This window comes from Halichoerus grypus, chromosome 1 (genome assembly GCF_964656455.1).
Source record: "Halichoerus grypus chromosome 1, mHalGry1.hap1.1, whole genome shotgun sequence".
NCBI classification, from domain to species: domain Eukaryota; kingdom Metazoa; phylum Chordata; class Mammalia; order Carnivora; family Phocidae; genus Halichoerus; species Halichoerus grypus.
The window spans coordinates 53,780,616-53,807,018 of NC_135712.1; the positions used below are offsets into that span (position 1 = coordinate 53,780,616).

At 41.1% G+C, this 26,403-nt stretch overlaps 1 protein-coding gene across 12 annotated transcripts in view; it reads left to right on the forward strand.

Annotated features, from left to right (window-relative positions):
• The window catches only part of BBX (BBX high mobility group box domain containing), a 272,393-nt gene extending 247,496 nt beyond the window's left edge, over nucleotides 1–24,897 (forward strand). For 9 of the 12 annotated variants that reach the window (XM_078065702.1, XM_078065708.1, XM_078065696.1 and 6 more), the window contains 5 exons: nucleotides 4,587–4,676; nucleotides 6,049–6,108; nucleotides 13,134–13,331; nucleotides 15,551–15,737; nucleotides 19,919–24,897. In XM_078065702.1, coding sequence (XP_077921828.1) covers nucleotides 4,587–4,676; nucleotides 6,049–6,108; nucleotides 13,134–13,331; nucleotides 15,551–15,737; nucleotides 19,919–20,006 — 623 coding nt within the window. In that variant the 3' untranslated portion in view covers nucleotides 20,007–24,897. The remainder of the gene's footprint in view (nucleotides 1–4,586; nucleotides 4,677–6,048; nucleotides 6,109–13,133; nucleotides 13,332–15,550; nucleotides 15,738–19,918) is intronic. The other 3 variants (XM_078065688.1, XM_078065691.1, XM_078065718.1) reach the window with 3 other exon arrangements.
• The last annotated feature ends 1,506 nt before the right edge of the window (nucleotides 24,898–26,403 follow it).

Consider the following 26,403-nt stretch of genomic DNA (forward strand, 5'->3'; position numbering starts at 1 on the left):
GAACAATAACTACTAAAGAGATTGAATTTAGTAATCACAAAAGTACCAAAGGAAAAAAAAAAAAAAAAACCCAGGCCCAGGCTTCACTGCTAAATTCTACCAAACATTTAAAGAAGAATTAATATCAGTTTTTCACAAACTCATTCAAAAATTAGAAGAGGGAATATTTCCTAATTCATTCTGTGAGGCCAATTATGACCCGAATGTCAAAACTAGACAAAGGTATCACAAGAAAAACTACAGGGGTGCCTGGGTGGCTCAGTCGTTAAGCGTCTGCCTTCGGCTCAGGTCATGATCCTAGGGTCCTGGGATCGAGCCCCGCATCGGGCTCCCTGCTCAGCGGGAAGCCTGCCTCTCCCACTCCCTCTGCTTGTGTTTCCTCTCTCGCTGTGTCTCTCTCGGTCAAATAAATAAATAAAATCTTTGAAAAAAGAAAAAAAAAAAGAAAAACTACAGATCATAGCTCTTACAAACAGGGACATAAAATTCCTTAACAAAATAGTAGCAAACCAAATCCAGCAACATATAATAAGAATTATATACCATTACCAATTATATACCAAGTGGGATTTTATTCCCAGAATGCAAGGTTGGTTTAACATCCAAAGATCAATGTAGTATACTATATCAATAAAACAACAGAAAACCCGTGTGATCATCTTAATAGATGTAGAAAAAAAACATTTGACAAAATCCAACATATTTTATGAGAATAGTTAACAAACTCAGAGTGGAAGGAAACTTCCTCAACCTGATAAAGAGAATCTACAAAAATCCCAGAACATTCCTATTTAATAGTGACAATGTTTCCCCCTAAGGTAGGGAACAAGATAAGGATGTCCACTCTGAGCACTTCTGTTCAGCATTGTACTTGAGGTTCTAGCCAGGGCAATTAGGCAAGAAAAAGAAACAAAAGACATGTATATTGTGGAAAGGAAGAAGTAAAACTATTCCTATTCATAGATGACGTGATATTTTATATAGAAAACCTAAGGTGTCCCCAGAAAACTACTATAGCTAATAAATTAATGAGTTCAACAGGTTTGAAGGATACAAAAATCAGTTGTAATGCAGAGAAAGGGGAACCCTCTTGCACTGTTGGTGGGAGTGCAAACTGGTGCAGCCAATCTGAAGAACAGTATGGTGGTTCCTCAAAAAGCTAAAAACAGAACTACCCTATGATCCAGCAATTGCACTACTAGCTATTTACCCAAAGGATTAAAAAAAAATTGCACATTCAAAGGAATACATGCACCCCAATGTTAATAGCAGCATTATCAACAATAGCCAAACTATGGAAAGAGCCCAGATGCCCATCAACTGATTAATGGATAAAGAAGATACGGGGTGTGTGTGTGTGTACTGGAATGCTACTCAACCATGAGAAAGAATGAAATCTTGCTATTTGCAATGACGTGGATGGAGCTAGAGTGTATTATGCTATGTGAAATAAGTCAGTCAGAGAAAGACAAATACCATATGATTCCACTCATGTGGAATTTAAGAAACTAAATGAATGAACATTCAGGACTGGGGGGAAAAAAGATGGAAACAAATCATGAGAGGCTCTTAACTATAGAGAACAAACAGGGTGGTTGGAGGGATGGGCGGATGAGATAGATGAATGATGGGTATTAAGGAGGGCACTTGTTATGATTAGCACTGGGTTATATGTAAATGATGAACCACTGAACTCTACTCCTGAAACCAATATTGAACAGTATGTCGACTAACTAGAATTTAAATTAAAAAAAAAAAAATCAGTTGTATTTTGTACAGTTTCAATGAACAATCTGAAAATGAAGTTAGGAAAACAATTCCATTCATAGTAACATCAAAAAGAATAAAGTACATAGGAATAAATTTAACAAAAGATGTGCAACACATCGAAAGCTACAAAGTATTGTTGAAAGAAAAACAATCAAAATAAATGGAAAAACATCCTATATTCATGGATTGGAAGACTTAATATTGTTAAGATGGAAACAGTCCTTCAAATTGATCTACAGATTCAGCCCAATCGCTATTAGAATTCTAGCTTCTTTTATAGATACTAAGAGATTCTAAAATTAATGTGGAATTGCGAGAGATTCAGAATAGCCAAAATAATTTTTCAGTTTTAAAACTAGCTACAAAAACTGGTAGGCAAGACAGCGTGGTACTGACATAGTTATATAGGTTAATGGAATAGAATTGAAGGCCCAGAAAATAGACCTATACATCATTGGCCAGTGGTTTTTCAATGAAGAAGGTAAGACTATTCAATGGGAAAAAGATTAGTCTTTTCAAAATGGTGCTGGGACAACCGGATAACCACATACAAAGAATGAATTTGGACTCTTACTTACCTCACACAATATACAAAAATTAACTTGAAATGAATCAAAGACCTCAGTGTGAAAGCTAAAGCTATAAAACTTTTCAAAGAAAACATAGGGGTCAAATCTAAGTGACCTCAGATTTGGCAATGGATCCTTTGTGACACCAAAATACAAAGTAAATAAATTGGACTGTTAAAAATTTAAAACTTTTGTGCTTCATAGGACACTGATAAAGTGAAAAGACAATCCACAGAACGGGAGAAAATATTTGCAAACTACCTATCTGATAAAGGACTTTTGTGTAGAATATATAAAGAACTTTTACAGCTCAATAAAAAGAAAGACAACTCAGTTTAAAAATGGACAAATTAGACGAACCATGAGAGACTATGGACTCTGAGAAACAAACGGAGGGTTCTAGAGGGGAGGAGGGTGGGAGGATGGGTTAGCCTGGTGATGGGTATTAAAGAGGGCACGTACTGCATGGAGCACTGGGTGTTATACGCAAACAATGAATCGTGGAACACTACATCAAAAACTAATGATGTAGTATATGGTGATTAACATAATTTAAAAAAAGGATAAAGTTGCTACAGACATCCATGTAAAAAAAATAATAAAAAAATAAAAATGGACAAATTATCAGAACTCTTTCTCTAAAGAAGATATACAAATGGCCAGTGGACCCATGAAAAGATGCTTGACATCATTAGTCACCAGGAAAATGCAAATCAAAACTACAATGAGAGAAATACATCCTTATGATGATCATAGTCAAAGACAGATAATAGTTAAGTGTTGACAAGGATGTTAAATAATCTGGCAGTTCCTCCAAAGGTTTATAAACATAGAGTTACCATACGACCTAGCAACTTGCACCGCTAGGTATATGTCCCAAAAAAATGAGCATGCATATCCACACAAAAAGCTTAATATATGAGTAATTCTAACAGGATTATTCATAATAGCCCAAAGGTGGAAGCAACCCAGATATCTATCAGCCGATGAGTGAATAAACACAATGTGGTACATCCATACAGTGGAATACTATTCAGCCTTTAAAAAGGAGTGAACTGCTGATACACACTACAACATGGATGAGCCTTGCAAACATTATAGCAAGTCAGAGAATCCAGATACAAAAGACTGTATTACATGATTCATTTGTGTGAGATTTCCAGAATAGGCAGATCTATAGAGGCAGAAAGGAGATGAGTGATGGCTGAGGGATAGAGGGAATACAGAAATAGGGAAGGGTGATAGCTAAAGGGTATGGGATTTACTTTTGAGGTGATGAAAATGTTCTAAAATTGGTGACAGTTGCAGATACTGTGAACGTAAAAGCCAGTGAGTCTCTGCTGGAGGCAGGAGTGGGAATAGTTTGCCTTTGGCAGGAGGGGGAGCAGTACATGTGGGTACCGACGCTGGCAGGTGGGTAGTGGGAGCAGGGGCAGTTTACAGAGTCTCTGACTCTTTAAATCCTCACGTCAGCTCTAAGTTAGGCACTGTCTTTATCCCCATTTACAGATGAGCAAACAGAAGTTACATAAAGTGATTTGAGTCTGTTTCACATAGGAATATATCAGCAAAGTATATATAGAAAGAAACCTGCTTTGGGGAGGTCAGTGCTGCTGTCGGCATTCCCGATTAGGTGATTGACAAATCGTAGTTCTGTTTTCTTTATCTGAGGAACCAAAGATACAATCTGAGACTTCTCTCCCCTCCCACCCCAATTTTTTCGGGCAAATGTTTTTGTATTTTTAAAGCACGTTTTCTTCCCAGAATAACCTCAGAAAAGGCTAGAAAGCTATCCAGTGCTCTCAGGCCAATTATTGTCCTGAAAGTGCTGTTCTTACTACGAAAACCAGTTTCTTAGAAGAAATGCCCCTGCCATCTTTTCCTTCACCATACTGAGGAATCTAAAAGTAAAATCGCTTCTTTGTTAAAGCCTACAGCTACTCTTCAGTTACGGGTTGTGGTCTGTCTCTAGTCACTAAATCTGCAGTTTCTGCTTAGGGAGTCCCAGCCCTAATGGGGGCTCCTGCCCAATACATTCCTAAGGAAAATTTTTCAGTGGGTTTTAAGTAAGCCTAAGGAAGGGTGCTGAGTATATTTAGAGGAGTGAAGATATGCAAGATGACATTTCTTGTGACTCTGTTTGCTTGTACCACAAGGGGGAGGAGGGTGTAATTGTTTAGGAACACACGGTATTGTTTTATGAAACATTGTCAATTTAAAATATATTTATATTAATATTGTCTGTAGGTCCTTTCCAGTCTCAGAAAAAGAACTTATTCCACAAAATTGTCAGCAAATATAAGCACAAAAAGGAGAAGCCTAATGTTCCGGAAAAAGGTATTGGTGCCTTCCATCCTCCATCAAGGTTTCTTGGCCACCTCCATTGTGAATTCATCTTTGAGTAACGCTTCTGTGCACCGCCTTTGCCTTTTCCTCCCCTCGGCTTGCTTCAGTGTCATCGGCTCCTAATGCAGGCGTATTCATTATCTCTAGACTCCGCCGCTAATTGCAAAGAGAGATCTTCTTCACTTGGATTCCTACTCAAATCCCATAATGTCTCTATTTTCAGAGTTCCATATGAATCCTAAAATTGCTGTTTTCATCCATATTTGGTGCATTTTGTAACTTAGTCTTCTTGAGCTCTTATCCACTTATTTCCTTTGACTATTCTTGTTTCTCTCATGTGGGGCAGCCTTCAAACCAGGACCACGTTTTCCTACCTCCTGAAACCTCAGGAGTTTCCTATTCATATGAAAGTGCCCCCATTTCTGTACTTTCTCTGACCTTTGAGGATTCTTGTCTGGGAGGATTCCACTCCGAAGCCGTAACCTGTCTCTTTTTTTCCAGTCTATGTTACTTTGTTTGCCAGGCTCTTCCCACCCCCTTCAGTCACGTAACTTATTTCCAGAGGGCACTAGACGTGCATTGCCCTCCACCGTCTCTTCACTCTGAGCATCTGTCTTATTGTTATGATTTTGATGGGCCCTTGAACCTCTTCAGGACTCATCTGAAGATTTCCTTCTTCTCGTAGTTCAGGACTCCTATTCTTATTCCACATAAAAGATAAATCTCCCTGTCTGGTTCAGTCCAGCCATGTGTCCCAGAAGTTAGGCTTTCTTTAGCATCGCCCTGCATGTTCCTGTCGTGACCACTGTGAGCCTACTCATCCGATGCCCATTCGCATCCCACTTGCATGGCCAGATGTGAAGCCTTTCATGTTTCTGGAATGAGCCTTTAAATGCACCTGTCTTCCAAGTGTAGACATATGTGCCTACGCATTCCTGTATGTGACCTTTTACTTCATTTGGGTTTTATTTTTCACCTCCGCTCCAGCCCCTTGGTTTTGCTTTGTATGTTAATATTTTTTTCTCTGCTTCCAGTAGAGAAACCTCACTCTTTAGGTAAAATGTCAGCTTTTATCATTCCTTTTTAACTGATGGTCAGTTGTCTTGATGAAAGTCATAGAAATTATCCAACAGTGTATTTCACAGAAGGCAGATTTGTTTATTTTCAATCCATTTCCTGTATCATCTGATTATTTTAGTTGGCAAATGCTGTTTTGAGAATTAAATAGTTAAAATAAAACTCTGCTTCATTTGTGTGATAAAGTTTCATATATACGCTGTTTTGTGTATTACCTTCTTTTTATACTGTTATGTGTCTGTCCTAGGAGTAGAGTTTCACTTTCTTTCTCTGTCATTGTTTTTAGGAAGTGGGGATAAATGGTCAAACAAGCAACTCTTCTTGGATGCCATTCACCCTACAGAAGGTAAACGCAACAGTATTCTCTGTATCATTTCAGGTAGTCTGTGTTGGAAAGGTTTAAAAAGGCATAATTTATATAGGCTCAGCCAAGAGCACTATACCTGAGGGCTTGTAATTTGGTTGTTTTTAATTTTCAAATCAAAACTGACAGATTTTTTGACCCTGCTGAGGGTCAGGCAGTGTGTCGTACAAGCTTAATTTGTCAAAGGGGCACTTACAGCCTTTGAACCACATTAACCAGAAATTAAAGTTTTCCGTAACTAAAAATATTCAGTGTTGCATTCATGTTGCAGGCAGATGCTTATGGGAGCCAGAGTAGAGCCAGCGTGGGGCTTTTCTGGTTGGCTGGGCTTGGGCATGTCAGCAGTGTTCCTGTCCTGAACTTCGCCCCAGCACAGCTCCCAGTACCTCTAAATATGTTCAGATGGAATGCTCCAGAGGCTTACGGATAACCGAGGAAAAGTTCCATGTTGACTAGCATAATGTTACAGGTCCTAGGTGCAGATTTTACTTCAAAATTTCCCGCAGCCCTCTTTAGCTGTGATGTCTACCTAATTTCTGTTAAATACTGAACCCTCCAGTGAGTACTCATTTCTGTGACTGTGAAGGGGCTGTCCTTTTCTTACCATTGTTCCTTTTTTTCATTGTCGCTATTTTTAAGGAGCTCAACTTTTTTTTTTTTTTAAGATTTTATGTATTTATTTTAGAGAGAGAGCATGCGCCTGCGCGTGTGAGCTGGGAGGGGCAGAGGGAGAGGGAGAGAGAATCTGAAGCAGACTTTGCACTGAGCTTGGAGCCCCACGCAGGGCTTGATCCCACAACTGGGAAATCATGACCAGAGCCGAAACCAAGAGTCAGACGCTTAACCGACTGAGCCACCCAGGCGCCCCAAGCTCAACATTTTTATAGTCCTTCATTAGGAGTCGCTTCATTTGAAAACTAGAAGCAGTCTTAAAGATCATTGAGTCCAGTCCCTTTGATTTACTTACAACCAGAAAGGGGGACTCATGAAGCAGACCTTGTCTTTTGACTCCCAAATACACTCTAGTTTCTTTCCTGAAAGGGAGAAAAAATTTAAAATGCACATTTGGCCCAAGTAATGTATCAGAAATCCTCATGTGTTAAAGATATTTCTCAAAAAATATTCCAACTAGAGTTTATAGCAAACATGACATTGTTTTTATTCAGTAGGCACAGTTCACACGAGCCAGATATCTGCTTTTATGTCATTGCACTCTTATAAAAAATCCCAGCAGTGTATCTGTTTTCTGGCCTGTTACTTCACATGCAGAACCTGTCCAGAGGACTGTTTCTGCCCTTAGCTGGCAAAGCCAAATATGAATTGCTGTGCTGCTCTCAGCATTAAATGCTAACATCCAAAATGCAATATATTAGCTCTTGTGAATTTTAAAGATATATTCTGCACAGACTTGATAAATGCAAGGCAGTGATGAACAATCAGAGGAATCGAAGAGGCTCTTAAGACCATCTTACTCTTTACTTAAAATGATACTGTTCTAAATGTTTTGTTTTTTAAACAGAAACTCTGTGTCATGTAGAACATGGTATCAGTGTGTGCAGTGAGGTAGAAAGAATGAATAAGGTTGGAATTAGGAGACGTGGGTGTCAGGCTCTGATCTGCCAATAAGGAGCAGTTTTCAGTGGGACAAATTGTGTTTAATCTCTCCAGGTTCGCTCTCCATGTGTGTACTAAGTGTGTGTGTGGTATGTGTTTGGGGGTGGGGTGAGTGATGGGGGGGTAATATATCAACCTCAAATGTCATTTCCCCTCTCATACTTGCTGTTATTACCATGATTTGCTGAGTGGGTGGTGTGGTGCTGGAGGCAACCTTACTCTGCAGCCCTAATTCTGCCCTTTAGGGGGCAGAAAAGTAAATCAATTTCAAGTCTTCTAGGCAGTCCCAAGGGTTTAGTGGGAATAGAGTTATTATTGGTGATATTAATTATATTTATTATTAATGTATATGAATACGTTACAAACTTTGAAGAATATGCACTGAAAACTGCATGTCTTTTGGTACAGAGTGCATATTCACTTTATGTGGCCAGGAAAAAAGGAATCCGTTTGCGCATCGGAAATTACCAGTAATTTAAAGTGACCTTTTTGGCTACTGATTTTCATACCATCCCCTATATTTCCTCATTCAGGTGGTGACTGTGCACTGGGTGAATTATCTAGACGCTTTATTTCATCCTCTCTCACCTATGGCTTGTTTAAACTTTACCTTGGAGAGTATACATACATAAGGACAGAAGATGAAACCGTAATCAGGATAGTGTTAACATGTTTTAGCCATCCTGGGCAAAGGTTAGACAGGAGTTGTTTGTAGCTGAGGTCTATACTAGAAACAGTGGTTCCACTGAGGTGTTCAACTCAGTTTGCTATTCCTGACTTCGGTTAAAGGAGATAACTTCAAGTTCACTCTGCTTTTTTTTACACCATCCTGAGTATAATTGGCTTGCAATTCATTTTTTTTTCCCCCAAAATATCAGAAATCTTTAGGTGCTTAGTAATCACATCTGCAGTTTAAATGCTAAGCTTATAATCTGTTTTAAGCCTTTTCCCCCATGCTTTTAAAATTCAAAATCACTAAACCATTTCTTGAAACTTCTGCAGATCATAAAAGAAGATTGCTTATCAATAAGCCTGGAATTAAAGATTAAATTTTCAGATAAACCAAGATGACTTGTATCTGCCACTGTATTTATCTTTCTACCAGGTTATGGTGTCCTATGCTCATGCTTAAGTTGGAGGTTTCTAATTTAATTATCATCATCGTTATTATTACATACTTAATATTGCTTTATGGTTTCCAGAGGGTTTTCACAATATTTTATGTAAAACTAATCTTGGCAGGAGCCCCAGGGAATTCAGGAGGGCTTATTAGCCCCCAAATAAATACATGATAAGGAGTGAAGCCTGGCCAACATAAGTAGGAAGAGAAGAAACCAGCAGTCTTTCCACTAAAACACATTGGCTGCTAACAATTTCGATTTTTCAGGCGTATCTGAGCCCTTATTTGGCTCAGATGTTGCAATTATAAACGGTATCTTAAGAGAAAAAAACTAAAACAACCCAAACCTGAGACTGAGAATCTCCAGAAGATTAGTTCCTTTGCAGTATATAAATCTAATTATGGGGGAGAAAAATCTGGTTTATAGTTAACGTGATCCACAACACTCAGACTAACCTTGATCTCTTTTCTCGAGTTCAAAATAGCTGCTATGTAACTTCAACAGGGTCTCCTGGGGTCTTAGATAAGGCTCATTCATTTGATTCTGTTTCCTGTGTTCCATTCAGCATCTGACTGCATTTTCAGCTCAAGAGAGACCAACCAAAGGCCGTGAGATTCCAGATTTGGCTATAATAATTTCAGTGCAGGTTTGATTCCCCTAGTCAGAATGTGAATTCGTGACTCTGGAGCACTCTAGTGGCCTCCCGGGGTTTGGTACAACCACAGTGCTGCTATCTCAAAAAATTCACCCCACATTTTGGGAGCAGGGTTTGGAAAACAAGACAGTCTCTTATTACCACATTCCTAACGTTGCTCCAGGAGTGAGCTCACATTATCTCTCTCTGATGATACGCTCCAAGTGTGTTATGATTATCGTGGAGTATAAAAACTAACCCTGTGGACTTGTTTCGCAGTGCTTGGGTAGGTTTGTGTGTTCAGTTACAAGCCGAAAGAGAAATGACTAATTTGTTTTTAGAGGACAAAAGCCTTTCTTTTCTCACATTTCCATTAGTTTGGCAGGGAGGGGAATAAAAGGAACTGGCTTGCTGTGTGGATGCTCAGCTTCAGACTGTTTTTCTCTCTGAGCATTTTCCATTTCCTGTCTCTCACCAGCAGGCCTTCCTTGGCTTTGCTAACGTTGCTGGACTCAGATGTGCTGTTGCGTCCCAGACGGCCACTTCTTTGCCTTAGCCTTCCCTGCCTTCCCCGGGTCTTCTGTCTTAGGATAGCGTTCTCTCTGAGTGCTGCCCCTGAAGGCTGTCGTTGGTCTTGGCCTCCAGACAGCACAGGATGTTCTGGGGATAGCTCCTGGGTCAAAGCATGGGGCAGACTCACGCTTACCTCCTCTTCCAAATTCTGGCAAGGTCTCATTATATCCCTCTTTGAAATGTGGACAATCTGTAGGCCCCATGATTCCTTCTTGATCTGGCAGTAAGTTTAGAGGAGATGACATCTAGAGAGGTGGCATGAGCTCCTTTTCAGTGATTTGTGAGAATCTTCGATGTATTCTCACATTTTGCCTCTTCCACTTGGTCTCTAACCTGATTCGTTCCTTTTCTGTCCCCCAGTACACCAGCCTCTGGGACTTGATTGCTGGTGTCTGTCGGCCAGCCTGCCTGCCTTGTCTGCTGGTTTCTGAGCTTTCCCTAGTCCCAGTCTGCTTTTAGGCCTTAACTCTACCTTCCTTTTGCAGCCATCCCCTTGGCTTCTCACTGTGTTTTTACTAATTCATCTGGAACACACAGGAAACAGCAACCACTGAAAGGAAATGAAACCATTCAAAGGCTTCCCAAAGGCAAAAGAACTAACAGTCCTTGTCAAGGAAGTACTCTTACCTCGCCTTGAGACTCTGGAACTGTCTGGAGGCTGGCTAGGACCCTGATTTTGGGCTATGTTGGGTGGGGGCTCATGGCTCCTTTAGAGCCAATCTAGTCCAGCCTCCACCTTTATTACATGAAGAAACTAGAGACCCTTGGTCCTTCCATTAGTAAATTAAAAAGTCAAGGGCAGAATCCAGTCTCTCTGTGACTGTCATTTCTGTTACCCCATGGTCTTTGTGTAGAAATCAGGTCTTTTCCTAACCCACATGGCCTTTTCTTTGACCTCCTGGGTTCATTCTTTCTGTAAGCAGTTCTTCTGATGGAATTCACCCTTCATCTTTGGAACCCTGCTGTACCCTTATTTCCATAAGTTCTAGATTTTTCTAGGAAGTGGAAGGAGAAGAGGGAATAGGTTAGTGCTTTTTCTGGAAGAGCCATCTATAATGTTGTGTTCATACTGGAGAAGTGATTAAGATTCACCGCCTATAATCAGAAGGGACAACTGAAGGATCTGGATAAGAAACTAGAAATTTCGAAGCTTGTGAATATCTAATAGAAGTTATTTATGCTCATTGTAAACTCATATTCTGGCTTCTTTATACCTATTGGAGGCTTTGAATTTCAAGGCTAATGCAGAGTCATGAAACTTCTTTGGAGTGTTTCTTAACCAAATTATCTTTTATTTTACTGGCAGCTTTTATTGAAGTTTAAACTAAAAAAAAAAATCTTAAAATACATACCAGCACTGCTCTATGTTAAGCTAAATATCAAAGTATAAATACACCAAGACTGTTTCCTGGGTACAGATCTACAATTTAAAAGGAGCCTTTTTCCTAATTTTTGATTACTTGTTTGAAAAGATACTTGGGAGTGTTGCCAAGTAGTTTCTTTTGAATAACTATTATCTTAAGCCTGTCCCACATAGCCCTCTATAATGCTAGATTGAGTAAGGTCAAGCCACAAATCACAGTATGATTTCTGCTTTACATCCTTTTTTTGATGTAATTGAAATGATTTCCTGCTTGTTTTGGAATGGGAAGCCTGGAATCAGTCTCTTGAGGGCAAAGATCTTAACGAATTCATAGCCCTGCTTTCCCAAGGATGTACCTAACCTCATTAAAAACTCAGATTTATACCAGCATATGCATTTTTTCACACCCTGAGTTATTCTCGCTCTGTTCTCTTCCTCTTATTTTAGCTTTCTTTTCCTCCCGTGCGATATGCATTGTTGTATTTCCAGTGTCTCCCTTCAGCTTTGCCTTCCGATCAGCACCTTCAGTTTTCTCCCGGCTCTGTGCACGGGAGTGAGCCACGTCAGACCTTGATTTCCCGAGCCACACTCCCCTCTTTGTCAGAAACTATTTCTGCACCGGTCTTAAGAGATTGGATGGTTTAAAAATGGAAAGATACCTCTTTTCCCTGCTTAAAAGCCCTTAGGCCACTGGAATTTAAAAAGTAAAAAAAAAAAAGTCCCAATTACTAAACTTGACTGCATGTATATATTCTTAAATGCTTACTGCACTCATATCTACATATACTCGTCTTAGTTTTAAATTGGGGGTGGGAGAATGAACTCCTAAGGAAATAAGTGTATAAGAAAAGATGCAAGCATCCCCAGCCTGTTTGAACTGGGAGCAAGGTCTTGCATGGCAAGCGTGCTCCTCACTCTCGACACGGTGACTCCTCAGATAGAAGTGTGTGCTGCTAAATAATTCACTGGTATTCAGTTAGAATGAGGGTGCCTGATACCTTTCTTGGAGCCTTGCTGGCCTGTGGCACTTCATTAAATTATCTCACTAAGCACATTCACCTGGTCCTAGAATTCCGCGAATGGGAGAGTGTTTCCTTATGTGCAGGCATCCCCAGTGTGGGCCAGGTCTTTGCTGAGCAGTCAGTATGTGTAAAAGGTCAGGCCTCACAATTTCTTTTCTGATCGGTCCAACCTGGTGATTGAAAGCAAGTGTCCCAATGATAACTATAAATTTAGAAGCACATATTTAATGTCAGTGTCCTCAGAAGAAGAGAAACTTCTTTAATCATCTTCCCAGGACAGGTGGCCAAGAGGATCTCAGATAGGGACCCTGGCCACATGTAGAAATTATGGTCTGTTGGAGCACAATTCACTCAGATTTGCATACACTGTCTTCCCCACCAAACCTGCAAGATCCAAACACTTAGAAAATGTTACTCTGATGGCCTTTTGGTTCAGTGTTCTGTTTAAAAGAGAGAGAGGGCATCTGAATTCTCTGTACCTAATTTATCAAAACAGATTAAAATAAATATATTTGTTTAAAATTATGGGCAGCATTTTATTTCTTTTTCCCATCAGTGCTTTGAAAACTCTAAATCTCCGTTCTCCATTCAGATGGGTCAGGCATTGAGAAATTCTTTCTAAGACCAATGTGATGTCTTATGCTTTTGTGTGTAACTATATATGATCTGTCCTATTTCAGCCATATTTTCAGAAGACAAGAACACCACAGAGCCTGCTCATAAGGTTAAAAATGCCCTATCCATTCCCAACACTCCAGAGCCAACAACAACACAAGAACCCTTGGTGGGCAGCCAAAAGAGAAAAGCAAGAAAAACCAAGATCACCCACCTTGTCAGAACAGCAGATGGCCGGGTATCACCAGCAGGAGGTACTTTGGGTAAGAAGAGGAAGCTTTAGATGAGAGAGAACCAGAGCAAGGTGGTGACTGTCATGGCCACATTGGACAGCAAATGACTATAAGCCAGCTTTGGGTCCTCATTGAAAAATGGGTCTGCTCTGTGGGTTTGGCCAAGGAACATTTTCTTCTCTGGATCTCCTTGAGAACTAGTTTTCCACAGGCTCCCAAATGTACCAAATGTATACGTGTTAAAATCATAGCTCTTTTTCCAAGAGCATTCTTAGAAAGGAAAGGTAATTTTTAGGACTGTGTGTTTCTCCATCTCTTTCTCAGCATGCACAAAAGCAGTCTTCATTAAGTAAATTCCCGGAGATCCTAGACTTTTAAAAATACTAGATGAATCAGTGTTTCTTCATGGTTCACTGTTCAAGTCACTACAAACCATATTATCAAGTATTTAAAACCAGTGGATTAAGGAACCTTAGAAAGCATCCAGCACTTTCTAATAAGTTGATTCTCTCCACTGAGGGAGCCTGAGAAGGCTTTTGGATTTATTGAGTTCTCTGAGCTGATCTTTAACCAAATCTTAACTTACAGTGAATTTCTCCATTTTCAGTCATGGCCTGTGGTCTGTTTGCTATTCCTGGTGGCTTTCATAGCAGTAGAATTGTCCGAGGGGCCCAAGTTAAGGAGTGGGGTCAGAGAGTGCCACTGAGTATCCTCCTCAGATCTTGGGGTGCTACACCAACTAAGCACTAGTGGTTTTAGCTATTGTTGCCTTTCTACCTTCCAGCACCCCCAGCATCTGAGTCCCTCAGCTTTGAAGTGTCCCTCCCCCTACCCTAATCCAGTTTCTATAAAAAGGTCACAGGTCCATAATGATCTATATAAATAGAAAAAAGTGTTCAGAGCAAAGGGGAAAAAAAGAGTGAAAGACAAAAAAAAACAAGAAACAGAATCTTAACTATAGAGAATGAACTGATGGTTCCCAGAGGGGAGGTGGGTGGGGGGACGAGTTACATAGGTGATGCGTATAAAAGAGTACACTTATCATAATGAAAAAATAAATTAATAAAACAAAAACAATATTTAAATGAGTGTATTTTGAGTGTAGTATTTATAAATACCTGATTTAGGTTAATTTAATTGCAAATAAAGATTCATTGCTGAGATAGAATAGGAAGACAATTAGTGAATTTTGTACACATTTTGTGTGTAGCATGTGTACATTGTTAGAACAATAAAGCATATTAAATACCCCCATTTTACCCTGTTACATGAGAGAGAAAGCTCAAAGAGGTAGGGTTTCATTTTTAATACATTGACCTACTAGGTAGAAGTAGGATGAGGACTAGAATCTAGTTTTCCTGATATGTAGTCCAGCAGGCCCCTCTGCTCCTTCCCTTTTCACTCTGAGTTCTGTTCTGTGATTTTGATTTCATAAATTGTTATAGCCTCATTTTCACTTATAGAAAGAGTGAAAGATCTTAGAAATATTACCTTCATCTAGAAAAGCACATAGCGCTCTCATGTTCTAATATATGACATTTACAGCCTTTATCAATTGCTTTCTATATTCAAAATGTTTTAAAAGCCATGATAAAGATTCCTCCTCCTCTATAATGGCTACGTAATAAGGAAAGTATACTCATTTCCAACACAATATTTTCATAGCATTTTAGCACCTCTTCGTAAATAGCAGAGGGCCCTTTGTCTTCCTTCCAGTAGGTCTTCAGAACAGGAATAACAACTTGGGATCTCACTGGGATTGACTGATCTCTTTGGGATTAGTTTAGGCCATCCTAAATGTTGGTGTCACAGCAAACCAAATGTTCAAGTTGCCATAGCAGGGCATCCTACAGCTTCATCAGAAATGTTTGCTCAGTTGGGCTTTTAGGGGCCTTTTAGAGCATCCACAGGCCCCCTTGCAAAAGTCCCATCAGTTTTATTTTGGTCAAAGCCCATTTCTCCCTCTTAACTCTGAGACTAACCTATTCTTTGACCTTGGATAAAACACAGCTTCTCTTCCACTTAGTTTCAGGGCATAAATAACACTGTCCGTAGTTGCAATTGAGCTTGATAAAAGAGTGTTATTACCATGGGAGAAGAGAATCCGTAAAAGCCTTCGTATTCGGTGGATGACAAGTGAACAAAGAATAGTAGCTCATTTCACGTGGTCTGGCACCGAGTTTCCTCGGTGTCCCTTCTCTGGAGAGAACACAGTGATCCTCTCGTGATGAATTTCCCTTTCGCCACAGATGACAAACCAAAGGAGCAGCTGCAGAGGAGTCTCCCAAAAGTGACCGAGACAGGCTGCCATGACGAGGGCTGCCACAACCCCGAGGCCGCGGAGACGCGGAGCAGCACCCCGGAGATGCCCGCAGTGTCTGCGTTCTTCAGTCTCGCCGCGCTGGCGGAAGTGGCCGCCATGGAAAATGTGCACAGGTGAGCGGTGTGCTCTGCCAGGATGTCGGGGCTCCCAGTCAGCCTAACCCCCCTGTGTGGAACAGGGATAGAGCCACATGGAAGCCGAGTCCTACTTTCTGACTCGATGAGTGGCGGTTCACAAGACTTGGTTCGAGAGCAAGTCATGTCGTAATTAGCAGTGTGGGTTAATATAGGAAAATAGACTCAGCCAAGTACCGCATTTTGAATCTGTTATTCTGTGGCTAAGCTTCATTTCCATAAAAAGCCTGGGAGAGCAGAGAAGCAGTATTATCTAATCATTAAGTGTGTGCTTCGAGGTCAGGCCTCAGTCCTCGGTTTGAGTCCTGCATCCATCATCTGCAGACTGCAAGTTCTTGAGCAAGACGGATCACTGACCTCTCTACCCTTCAGTTCTTCTTCTGTGAAGTGGGTGTAGGTGGCACTCATTTCATAGAGGTGTTCCGTGGAATGAGCTAACGCCCCAGCGCTGGCACACAGGAAACGCCCCTTGAGGGTGGTGCTGGTGGCGATGCTCCTGGAAGGTGGTCAGGAAGAAGCCTTTTGCCGCCGGAGTCCTGGAGGGCAGGAGGCCTGGATTTGTCTTTGTCTGTTTGCTAAAAAGTCATATATTTCTCCCGGCCTTGGTTTTCTCCTCTTCCAGTGAGCATAAGGATATACCCAAAGAATCACAAAGTTGTGATTCTTCAGAAAAGTCTGAAGGCCTTTTGAACTCAGGAAAGCCTCACAGAAAGTATATTAAGTTCTAAGTGTATAACTGGGTATTCTGCTATTTAATGGACCCTTTGGGAAGGCAGAAAAGCCATTTGTAAATTCGGGTATTTCATACTTTTATTCAAGGTGGCTTACACACAGATGAGCTACTTTGCCAGACTCTCAGTCTTCAGTACGGGAGTTTTAGATCTAGCACAACTTCCATACCCACCCGTTGGGCTTCACTCCCCTTTTCCACACCCATGTTTCGGAGGCCCTGACATAAGCTTTGTCTGCTTCTTGCTCTTCACCTGTCATATCACAGTTCTAGAGCTTCGTCACAGATCGCCTCTAGATAGTTCCAAGAAGTCAAATTCCTTTTCTTGCGTATACTGCAAGTGCCTAATACCAAGTGAATGCTCACAGACATCGTTAAAACCTGTTCACGTCTCTGAAGGAGAGAACACACAGACAGTTCTCCACTCGTGGGGTTTTACAGTCGAATACAGAGGACAGACTTCTACGCATGCAAGAAGACGAACTATATGCCTGCATCTTCCTAAGTGCCCCATAAATTTTGGAAATAAGAGGCAATGTAAGAAGTCAGAGGGGATCATAATTCAGGGCTCAGAAAAGTCTATCACACAGCCCCCTTGCTGCTGCCAGCATTCCCCTCTGAACATGACTGTGGTCACACCCTGGCTCTGCTAAGCAACCTCCCGGGACTGCCGGCTTGCAACAGCAGCAAAGCTTGCCATTCTCCTCTCCACCACCCCATGGCATCAGCTGCTGCCACCTAGCTAAGCCAGGCTCTTGGCTTTGTACACCCCCCTCTCGGGCAAACTGCTGCCCCTCCTTCCGTCTCTAGTTTCGGTCTTCCTCCTGAAGTCCCTGTGCGTACGCTCCCAGACCAGCTGCCACACTGGGTTGTAATTATTCATTGATATATCTGTCTCTTCCCAGTATATTTTGAAAGCAGGGCACTGGTTTTAATCCTCCTGTCCCCAGCTTCCCTAGCTCTTGGTACACCAGTGGATGAATGAACAAATGAATGGGTAGATGAGTAAATGATGTGTTCTTGAAGCATGCCCACCTAAGTTCACCAGCAGGCACAGAGAAAATGGTATGGGCAAAGGTTCTTGTCTTTAAAACCTCCCATTAGAAAGAACAGGATTGCATACTAGAATCTTACTATCAGTTACACAGATGGTTAGTGTTCTTAATTTCTCGAAAAACAGATCCCCCTGAAGCATCTTAGTTGTAATTTTAGCCCTTACCTGTTAGAGCTACTAGACTGCCCTCTAGCTATAGGCCTCATGTAATTTTACCTGGGTTGCACAGCAATTAATGACTGCTTAGGCACGACCCAAGTTCATAATTTAGAGGGTGATCAACAGAGTTAGGGGTAGAAATATACTGCATTCTTTTTTTTATTAAAGATTTTATTTATTTATTTGACACAGAGAGAGACAGCTAGAGAGGGAACACAGCAGGGGGAGTGGAGAGGGAGAAGCAGGCCTCCCGCGGAGCAGGGTGCCCGATGTGGGGCTCGATCCCGGGATCCTGGGATCATGACCTGAGCTGAAGGCAGACGCTTAACGACTGAGCCACCCAGGCGCCCCGAAATATACTGCATTCTTGCCATGAGAAATCTTAACATTAAGTTCAGAAACCCAACCTAGGCAGTTTTGCAAGATGCAGGAAATACGAAGTTGGAATAAACCTTTGTGGAGAGCCTGTTTATTTACTAGGGGTTTCATGAGGGAAAGCTCATTAAATTTAGTCCTAAAATCAGCCCCACCGGGGGGGTCTTTTTGATATCTTTTTAACGATGTTGCAGACGATTAACTTGCCAAGAATGCACAGCCAAACTGAGTTCAGCTTTGCACTAAGATCTTTGAACTCCAGGGTCTTTTCCTTTGCTCCCGCGAGCTTGATGCTTGAGCAAGCATCTGTCATGTCCGGGGACGTCATGACACATCTCGCTGCCGCTTCCACCAACCGGGGCCTGTGCCATCAGTCAGCTTGAGCCACGTCAGGTTCCCGCCTCCTTCGCTCTTTCCTTTGACTCAGCTGGCTTCCACCCCAATTTCTCTCTGTCCCTGTTGCTCTTTTTTTGTATACTGTACTTTCCCAGCTTTCACTTTTCTTTTTTCTTCTTAATGTTTCCTTTTTCACTACTTATTAAAATTCTTTTCAGCTGTTGTAATATTGTTACAGATTCAATCTTAAAGGTAAAAAAAAAACAGCCTTTTAATTTCATCTTTCTTGAACAAAGAGTTGAACATATTGAACAGTTGGTGCTTACAGCATCCCCACATGAATGAACAGATTAATCCAGAGGTTTGATTATAACACATGTTTTGTTTTTCTAAAATCCTAATATCTTAGGCTAAGTGATTATTGAATTCTCAAGTGCCCAAATGTTGTAATTTATCAACACTATTTGTGTGTGTGTGCATCAAGAGAAAGAAACTTGGGTGTAGCGATGAAAAAGATACAATTTGAATTTTTAAGTAGCTCCTTTTGTTCTACGTACTCTGAAGAAGATACGGTGTTGAAAAGGTCAAGCCACCAGAAGCCAACGATTTCTGCTGTGCAGACCACGGTAGGCCAGAGCCGCGAGTGGATGGCATCTGGTCTTCGGGGGGCCTGCCGGGAAATGTCAGGGAGGCGCCCCAGCCTGTCTTTTTAGAATGAGAAGCTCTATAGAAATTACCAAGAGTGTGAAGGGTTCCCTTATTATAACGGTGAAGTAAATTTTTTCCTACTCACTTACCAAAAGCCAAATGAGAAATCAGCTCAGTCTGGTGTAGTTCCAATCCAAATGATGGGTATTTCTGTGAACTTGCTGGTCGCGTCTGGAGTCCCCTCTCCCGCATGTGTTGATTTGGCCCACGCCGCCCCGATTTACGCACACTCCAAAGCCAGTGTCTCCTTGCCGCCTTCCGCTGAGCACATGCTCGCTATGTGCCTGTGAGACTTTTGTCTTTTCCTTCATCTGTGTTGGAGTCACAGGCCCTCTGGTCTCAGGGACCGTTGTTTTAATTGGCCTTAGGTTTTAAATTGGGTTGATTATTATATAACTTAGGAAATGAGCCTGGAGGTGATCAGTTAGTACCGGAGAGTTTTCCCCTTGGGCAGCTCGAGGAAAGGCATGGTTCCTATTTTAGTATCAGTGGATCAAGAGGAAGAATGTTGTCTTAGAACCGCGGCCCTTGACTGAAAGTTCCCCACTTCTCAGGGAGTCGCCCCAAACCTGGTGGCACCTCAGGTTCCACCTCTGTGAAATGGAGGTGGTTATTTGGGGCAGAGTATGTTGTTAAGTCATGTGAGGGGAACCGAGATGAGAAAGAGCGTTAAGTAACAAGTCAGCCTTAGGGATTATGATACCGGAAAACTCTTAACCGGGTACTCATCATCCTCTCCTCCTCCTGATAACATATTCTCAGTGGGTGACTTCTTTTGTCCTTCTCCTTGTTTTGCAGAGGTCAGAGGTCAACTCCGCTCACGCACGACGGACAGCCAAAAGAAATGCCCCAGGCTCCTGTACTTATTTCCTGCGCTGACCAGTGAAGCGCCCTTTAGTTGTAAAACATTGTGCTTTACCTACTACCCTAGCCTTGTCTTTACCGAGGGATGCTAGCGAGTCCGTGTGGTGGGAAAGACAGACTGCGAACAAGTGCTCGTTGCCCTGCGTGGCCCAGATTCACTTGAAGCGGAAGTTAGCATCCTGGGCCGGTGTGTTCTCTTGGAACCCAGAGCCTCTGAGGGTGATGTTATCTGTCTGGTAATGAGCAGAAACGGCATGATCCTGGAGCTTTGCTTTCTATTGAAGGCTTTTGACGGTAATAGGTGGTAACTTGGTAAGAGGCTGCCTTTACTGTAGCTCATCCAGCATCTCTTTTACCAACCAGAGAGTGTGAAACTAGTTTCGTATATTACCTAGTTATTCTTTCAAAACAAAAACAAAACAAAACAAAAAAACAAAAACTGACGCACTGCACTAGTTATTATTAGATATTCTTAGTCTTTTTTGTACATGGAGATTTAAGTTCTAAGATGGTTTATATAATAGGTTATACCTACATTTATATTGTAGAATAATATTAAAAAGCCTGTTCCAGAGACTCCCAAGCAGCACGGGCAGGCAGATGTACCATTGTTAGCGGTGTATGCTCGGCCTCGTGGTCCATATATTCTGCACTTTTATATATTTGCCACCAGAGTGGTAGTTTGCTGGCAAAAAAAGAGAGAGAGAAAGAGAAAAAATTAGAATTCTTACAAGCTGAATTTTTTTCTTAGCCTTGAGTGACCAAGAAGAATTTGCTTGGGGCACATTGTGGCAAATATTTTCCCAGACAGGGGAAGAGTCCTACAGATTACAGAATACTGATGTTTTCATGCCTTGAGGATTCTTTTATTTTTTACACAGGGGTCTAAGTGACCAATGGATCGTTCATACAAACAAAAAAAAAAAAAAAGAAAAATATTATTCAGAAGTGACCTTAGTATTACTTCACTATTCTGAACACATTGAAGACACTCACTTCATGTGGACTTTGAGCTACAGACCTTTTCCATCCATCCCCAACAGACTGGACGGGTAGCAGCCGCTATGCACAGCCTGATTGCCACTGCAGGGTTCTAGAGCCATTTCGAGTTGTGTGTTGTGAAGGAGGTATGGAATAAATGATGAGGGAGGTATGCTTGACCAGGGTGGGAGTCTTAGTCATAGAGCCACCTGCAAGTTTGTTTCCTTTCTGTGTTCTGTTGCTTTTGGACATTAAACCAACCGTACACATGCCAGTGCCAAGCGGATTACCTGGCTTATTAGAACATTCGACATATTGACTTAAGCACCTGACATTCACAGTGTCTTGTTTCCTAGCAACACATGCAGAGTGATAGACTTAGTCGGAGGCTACCGATTTTACAGGGTATTTGTCCATAGCACAGAGTGTGTCCCCACTCTCGCATCGCAGCACAAACTACCAAATTTTAATTATTGGATTCCAGCAATAATTTTTATTGGTTTTCAAACTGGCAGAATTTTGATAGCGTTAGTTCGAGTTCGAAGCTTTTGAATTAGATCTCTACATGGTAACAGTTTACAAGGTTTTATCTAGCTTTCTTATTTATACTTGACTCAATTGTAATGATGATTTTTTTTTTTCTAATCGTAATTTGACCTAATAGCCATACAAAAAAAAAAAAATGACTCTATTAGTACTGACTAGGTTTAGCTTTTCATAGTTGTAGATATTACTTCAGTTTCGGTGCTGGAAAATATGTACAACATACTAACAGAATTGAAAAAGAATATAGGGATTTGGTTTGTTTGTTGTTGTTGTTTTTTTCAAAGCAGGTAAAGAGGGCAGCAGAGCATTGGAACGGTGTCCTCAAAAATGCATCATCATTGTGGGCATGGAGGAAGAAGGAAATAGGAAGCTAGGTTAGTCAGAGGTTAAAGCTTAACCCTATTCACATAGAAATAAATCCGGTGAGCAGCCCCAGATTTTAGCGTAAGATTTTTACTATGATGCTGTTTTATTAAGATTTTCTAAACTTCAAAACACAAAGTGAATGTTTGAAAATTGCTGGGTCCCGGTGTTGGTGGCTGTTGGAGTTTTTGGACCACTTGCTAGCAGTGATTTAGAAATTATAATTAGCTAAAAATCCAGAAGAAAGAGAAACCAACAACAAAAATGGTTTGGTGCAGAACATGCATCTTGACAATGGTACTACCTTGTTACTCTGTGGAACACGTTAGAATAGATCTATTTTTGCCAGAGCACCCTCCTTCAGTCCTCCAGTTACATTTCACTAGATTTCCTTAAGAGATTGCTGTATATTCATGGGACCTTTTTTAAAAAGAAGCAAAACAAAAGATTACTTTTTTCTATGTGATTAATATCTTACTTGATCTGCTTTTCCTAAACCTCAGTGGCTTTTCCCTTAGGCAGGGGTGGGGTGGGAGGGCAATCTACTGGATATGACTGTTTTCAGATACTTAAAAAAAAAAAAAACCTTTTTGTAGAAATGCTTAATTTTTAAGCGGTTAGGCACTGAGAGTAGCAGAAATCCTGCAAAGCTTTATAGTCCTTTAGACACTCGCCTTGTTTCTCTGAGTGAAGTCTTGATTTCAATAATAGTGCTTTTCTCATGCCCTGAATCCGCTGGAGAGGGGTGTTGGTATTTTCAGGTAACAACATTTGTTAGCACAAATATTTCAGACCAACTTGTAGTGCTCCCCCACCTATCATTTTCATTTCATTTCTCTCATTCTTTTGTATTTTGGAAAATCATATTGCTATGGTGTGTACTTTAATCTGCCAGCAAACACCATCGACACTAACATTTGTCCCACAAGCATCCTCAAGAGAAAAAGTTGTTGCACCTTATGTATATCTCAAGCAAACCAAAATATGATGCTTTTCTGCTTTGTTTTATTCTAAATTGTTGTATCATATCTTTCTGAAAAACCATTCTGAATCTAGTTGAAATTATCGATATTTATGCTTTTAACCTTAATTTCTGGATTCAAACCTGTATATAAATCTTTTGAAAAAAATTGTCCTAGCCCTTCTCTGTGATGCCGAAATGGATGATTTCGTCTCAGATGGAGACGCAGTACTGTTCCAGTTTTCTTTAGCCTTTTATTTATTTAGTTATTCTGGGTATTTTCCTATGTAATTTTGAAGTGTGTAGAGTATATTATAGTAACTGAAGCTGCAGCTCTACAAAGCTGAGTGAAAGAAGAAAAATACTGTAAGACATCCTTCTTAAGTTTTTATTCGTTTGAGTAACTGTAATGAGATCAGGAAAAGGAAAAATGTCCCCCAGCCACATTGATGATACAGGTTCTTATCCCCAAATTAGGTTAGTTCCCAGATTTTAGATCAAAACGTAATTCGTCAAAGCCCTTTTATAAGGATAAGTCATACTGTTGTAATTCTGACGGTCTTTTCCCCACAAATACCAGAACTGTGTTCATTGAGTTCTGCCAGATGAGCTTTCTACCAGTGCCAGCTCAAAGCCATGCTGAAATCATTCCCACATTATCACTGATTCTAGTTCCTGCCATTAAAACTGCTGGAGGAAAAAAAAAAAAAATGGTGGAACACTCTGAACAAAAAGGAGCATCTGAACTGGTCTGGTTATTTATATTCCAACAGGTTTATTCCCTGTCACTTTGTTACCCAGTCAGATGCTACTCTGCCTAAGTCCTAGAAAATTTTGTTTGCACTCTGCAGTCTTTGGCTCATCGTGTGGAAAAGTTTGCACCTCTGTAAAATCTCAAGCAAATTATAAATTGATACAGTGAACCAGGAGTAAGCGGGAAACTGAATGACATGTTTTGTTTGTTCGGGGTGGGGATGGGGGGAGGGAAGGCGGGTATCCAATAACTCTGTTCCAAGTCTGGCGTTTGGCGTTAATGTGAAGCAGTGGGACCGCGCTGCCTGCTGAACTACTGTAGGAATTCCAAGCGTTCTGGAGGCCGGCGGCCGGCGACCACACAGGAGGGAAGTGCCACCGCCTCGCTGGGGAGAAGGAAGGAAGTCCGGCAAGGCCTGGAACCGCCCCTTTGTAAAGGGGGAGTCGAGGTGTCCGTGATGCTGTTGAGGAGACTCGCCTTTGATTGCACTGCTCCCTTGAGCCCTCACGTGAGGCCAATCCTAATGGGCGACCTCGGCTTCAAAAGTTCTTTTCAGTAAGTCCTGTTGGCGAGCTTTGTCCTTCCTTGCTCCTCCCTTCAGTGCCACTGTTTCCCACTGCAGTGTTGTGACTTCCCAGACCGCCTTCTCCAGAGAGAACAATGTATTGCTGAAAATGGGCAGTAGAAGCAAATGTCGTTACTACATCTGACCTATAAAGTATTCAGAGTGACTGCTAGGTGGAAATTAAATTTTAGCTTTCCCCACATAGAACCTTGTTTTGCACCTTACACAGAGTGTACTAATTGTTAATTAGCTGTTGCTTTTATTTATACAAGCATTCCCAAAGAACTAGATTTGGATTTTGTTTTTATTTGAGTTTTGGGATTTTTTTTTTTTAAATTATCTTATTTAGATTGACTAACATCGTACTTATAATAAGAAACAGTTGTTCAATTTATCTTACCAGGTATGTCTGGTGAAGTATTCAGGGTTTGATGGACTGCTTTGCTTTAGTGTGGAAATGATAGCTAAGTTTATTATACTCCATATTAAAACACCTTGTCCTGTTCACTGGGGACACTATTTTCTTTACATCTCAGATGAAAGAAGTGACAAAATAGTGAATAACAAGACAAATCTGTTTGACTCCCCTGATACACCTCCATCTGTTTGTGCTATGCTTTCCTTAAAAAAATAGAAGTATACATTTTCCTCACACCCAAAAAAGAGTGTCCTCTCCTGGCCAAATCTTATTTGTGGTGGTAGGACTTATGCTAATAAATTGAAAGGAGGAAACCTTGTACTAAGTTCTATGGCCACTGTTTCCTTGTTTCAGTCCGTGGTCAGAATTGATCCTGCCCTCAAATCGATTTTTGTGCGCAGAACTAGTTATCGTGAGAATTACTACTCCTTCCAAAGATCGCCCCGTACCTTGGGCCAGAACCGGTTACCGCGAGTAACAAGGACCTAATTCGATGCCTCCGCACCCTCCCACCCGCACCGCAAATCATACCTCACAGGCTCTAACCTGAATCCCAGAGGCACGTGGGTTTTGCGAACTAACACCGCTGTCCCTTTGCAGCCCCCAGGGGCTGGCTCGTGTCCCCTGACGCCTCACGTTAGTGCCTCTGCTGTGAGAGCAGCAGAACCTGGGGGTGAGGCAGGTTTGTGACCTGGAGCTCAGCACGTGCTCAGCAACGTTCTTCTCATTTCCTTCGCACTAAACAAGTCTCTTGCTCTCAGGAATTTGTCCAAAAGAAAAAAATAAAAATCACCTGAGATTCCATGTACCAGATTATGAACTTTTCTCATAGGTTTGAATTGCTTACTTACATGTCATAAATTAACCATAGCTTCATTTGACCACCGGGTCTGAAGTCTGTTGACAGTTTCAGCATGACTGAATCGCTCATTTTTTTGCTTTCAGAAATTGGCTTGGTTCTCTTTAGAGTTGGTGTAAACATGCCATGTAATAAATGATTTCCACTTAATGGTACAACAGAATTATTGCTTTCTTAGATGTATGTGTAGTAAAAGTCAATATACACATTTATATAATTTCTTTCTTCAAAATCTTATACTTAATTTGATATCTCTAAAAATTGCACATGTAAGTCATGTGTATAACATGCTAAAGTACTTTAACTGTGATCTTAAAACTGAATAAAAATATTTAATAAAAATTTGAAATATTTTAAAGAGATTATTCAAATACATTTCTTGACGTTCACACTCCTAGCCAGAGGGTCGGTGCCTTCAGGAGACCCTATCTACGAAAAACAGTAGGGAAAATACTTTAACAAAAGATATCTCAGCTATGTCCGAATGTCAAATGCTGGTCTCCCCCAAACTGTTTGCCTGAGACTCCCCATGTTTGAGCCGTCCGAGTTGCTTTCCCCTCATGGGTGGAGTAGAAATCAGCCTGACAAGAAAGAAGATAGGCTTCCTTCTGCTACTTAGGAGGAGAGCCTCCTGGCAAAACATACCAACTTCCCCCGAACTGTAATCAAACTGAAGTGATAGCATTAAGACTATAACCCAGAGTATAAATTCAGACCTCAGTTTTGCTGAATACAATGTCCCGAACCTTAGAACCTTGGATGTTCTCTTAATCTTTCAGAATAGCACATGCCCATGGGCGTGCGGAGTATAAATACAGGGTATAATGATATCGCAGGCTTTGCGTTCAGACAGACTCGCTTCAAAGTCTGGTTCTACCCATTTATTATTGGGTTTCCCAACCTCCCTGAACTCCACCTCACTTACTAAATGATGGTGGTGATAATGCCTCCTCACACTTCTGCTAGGATGAA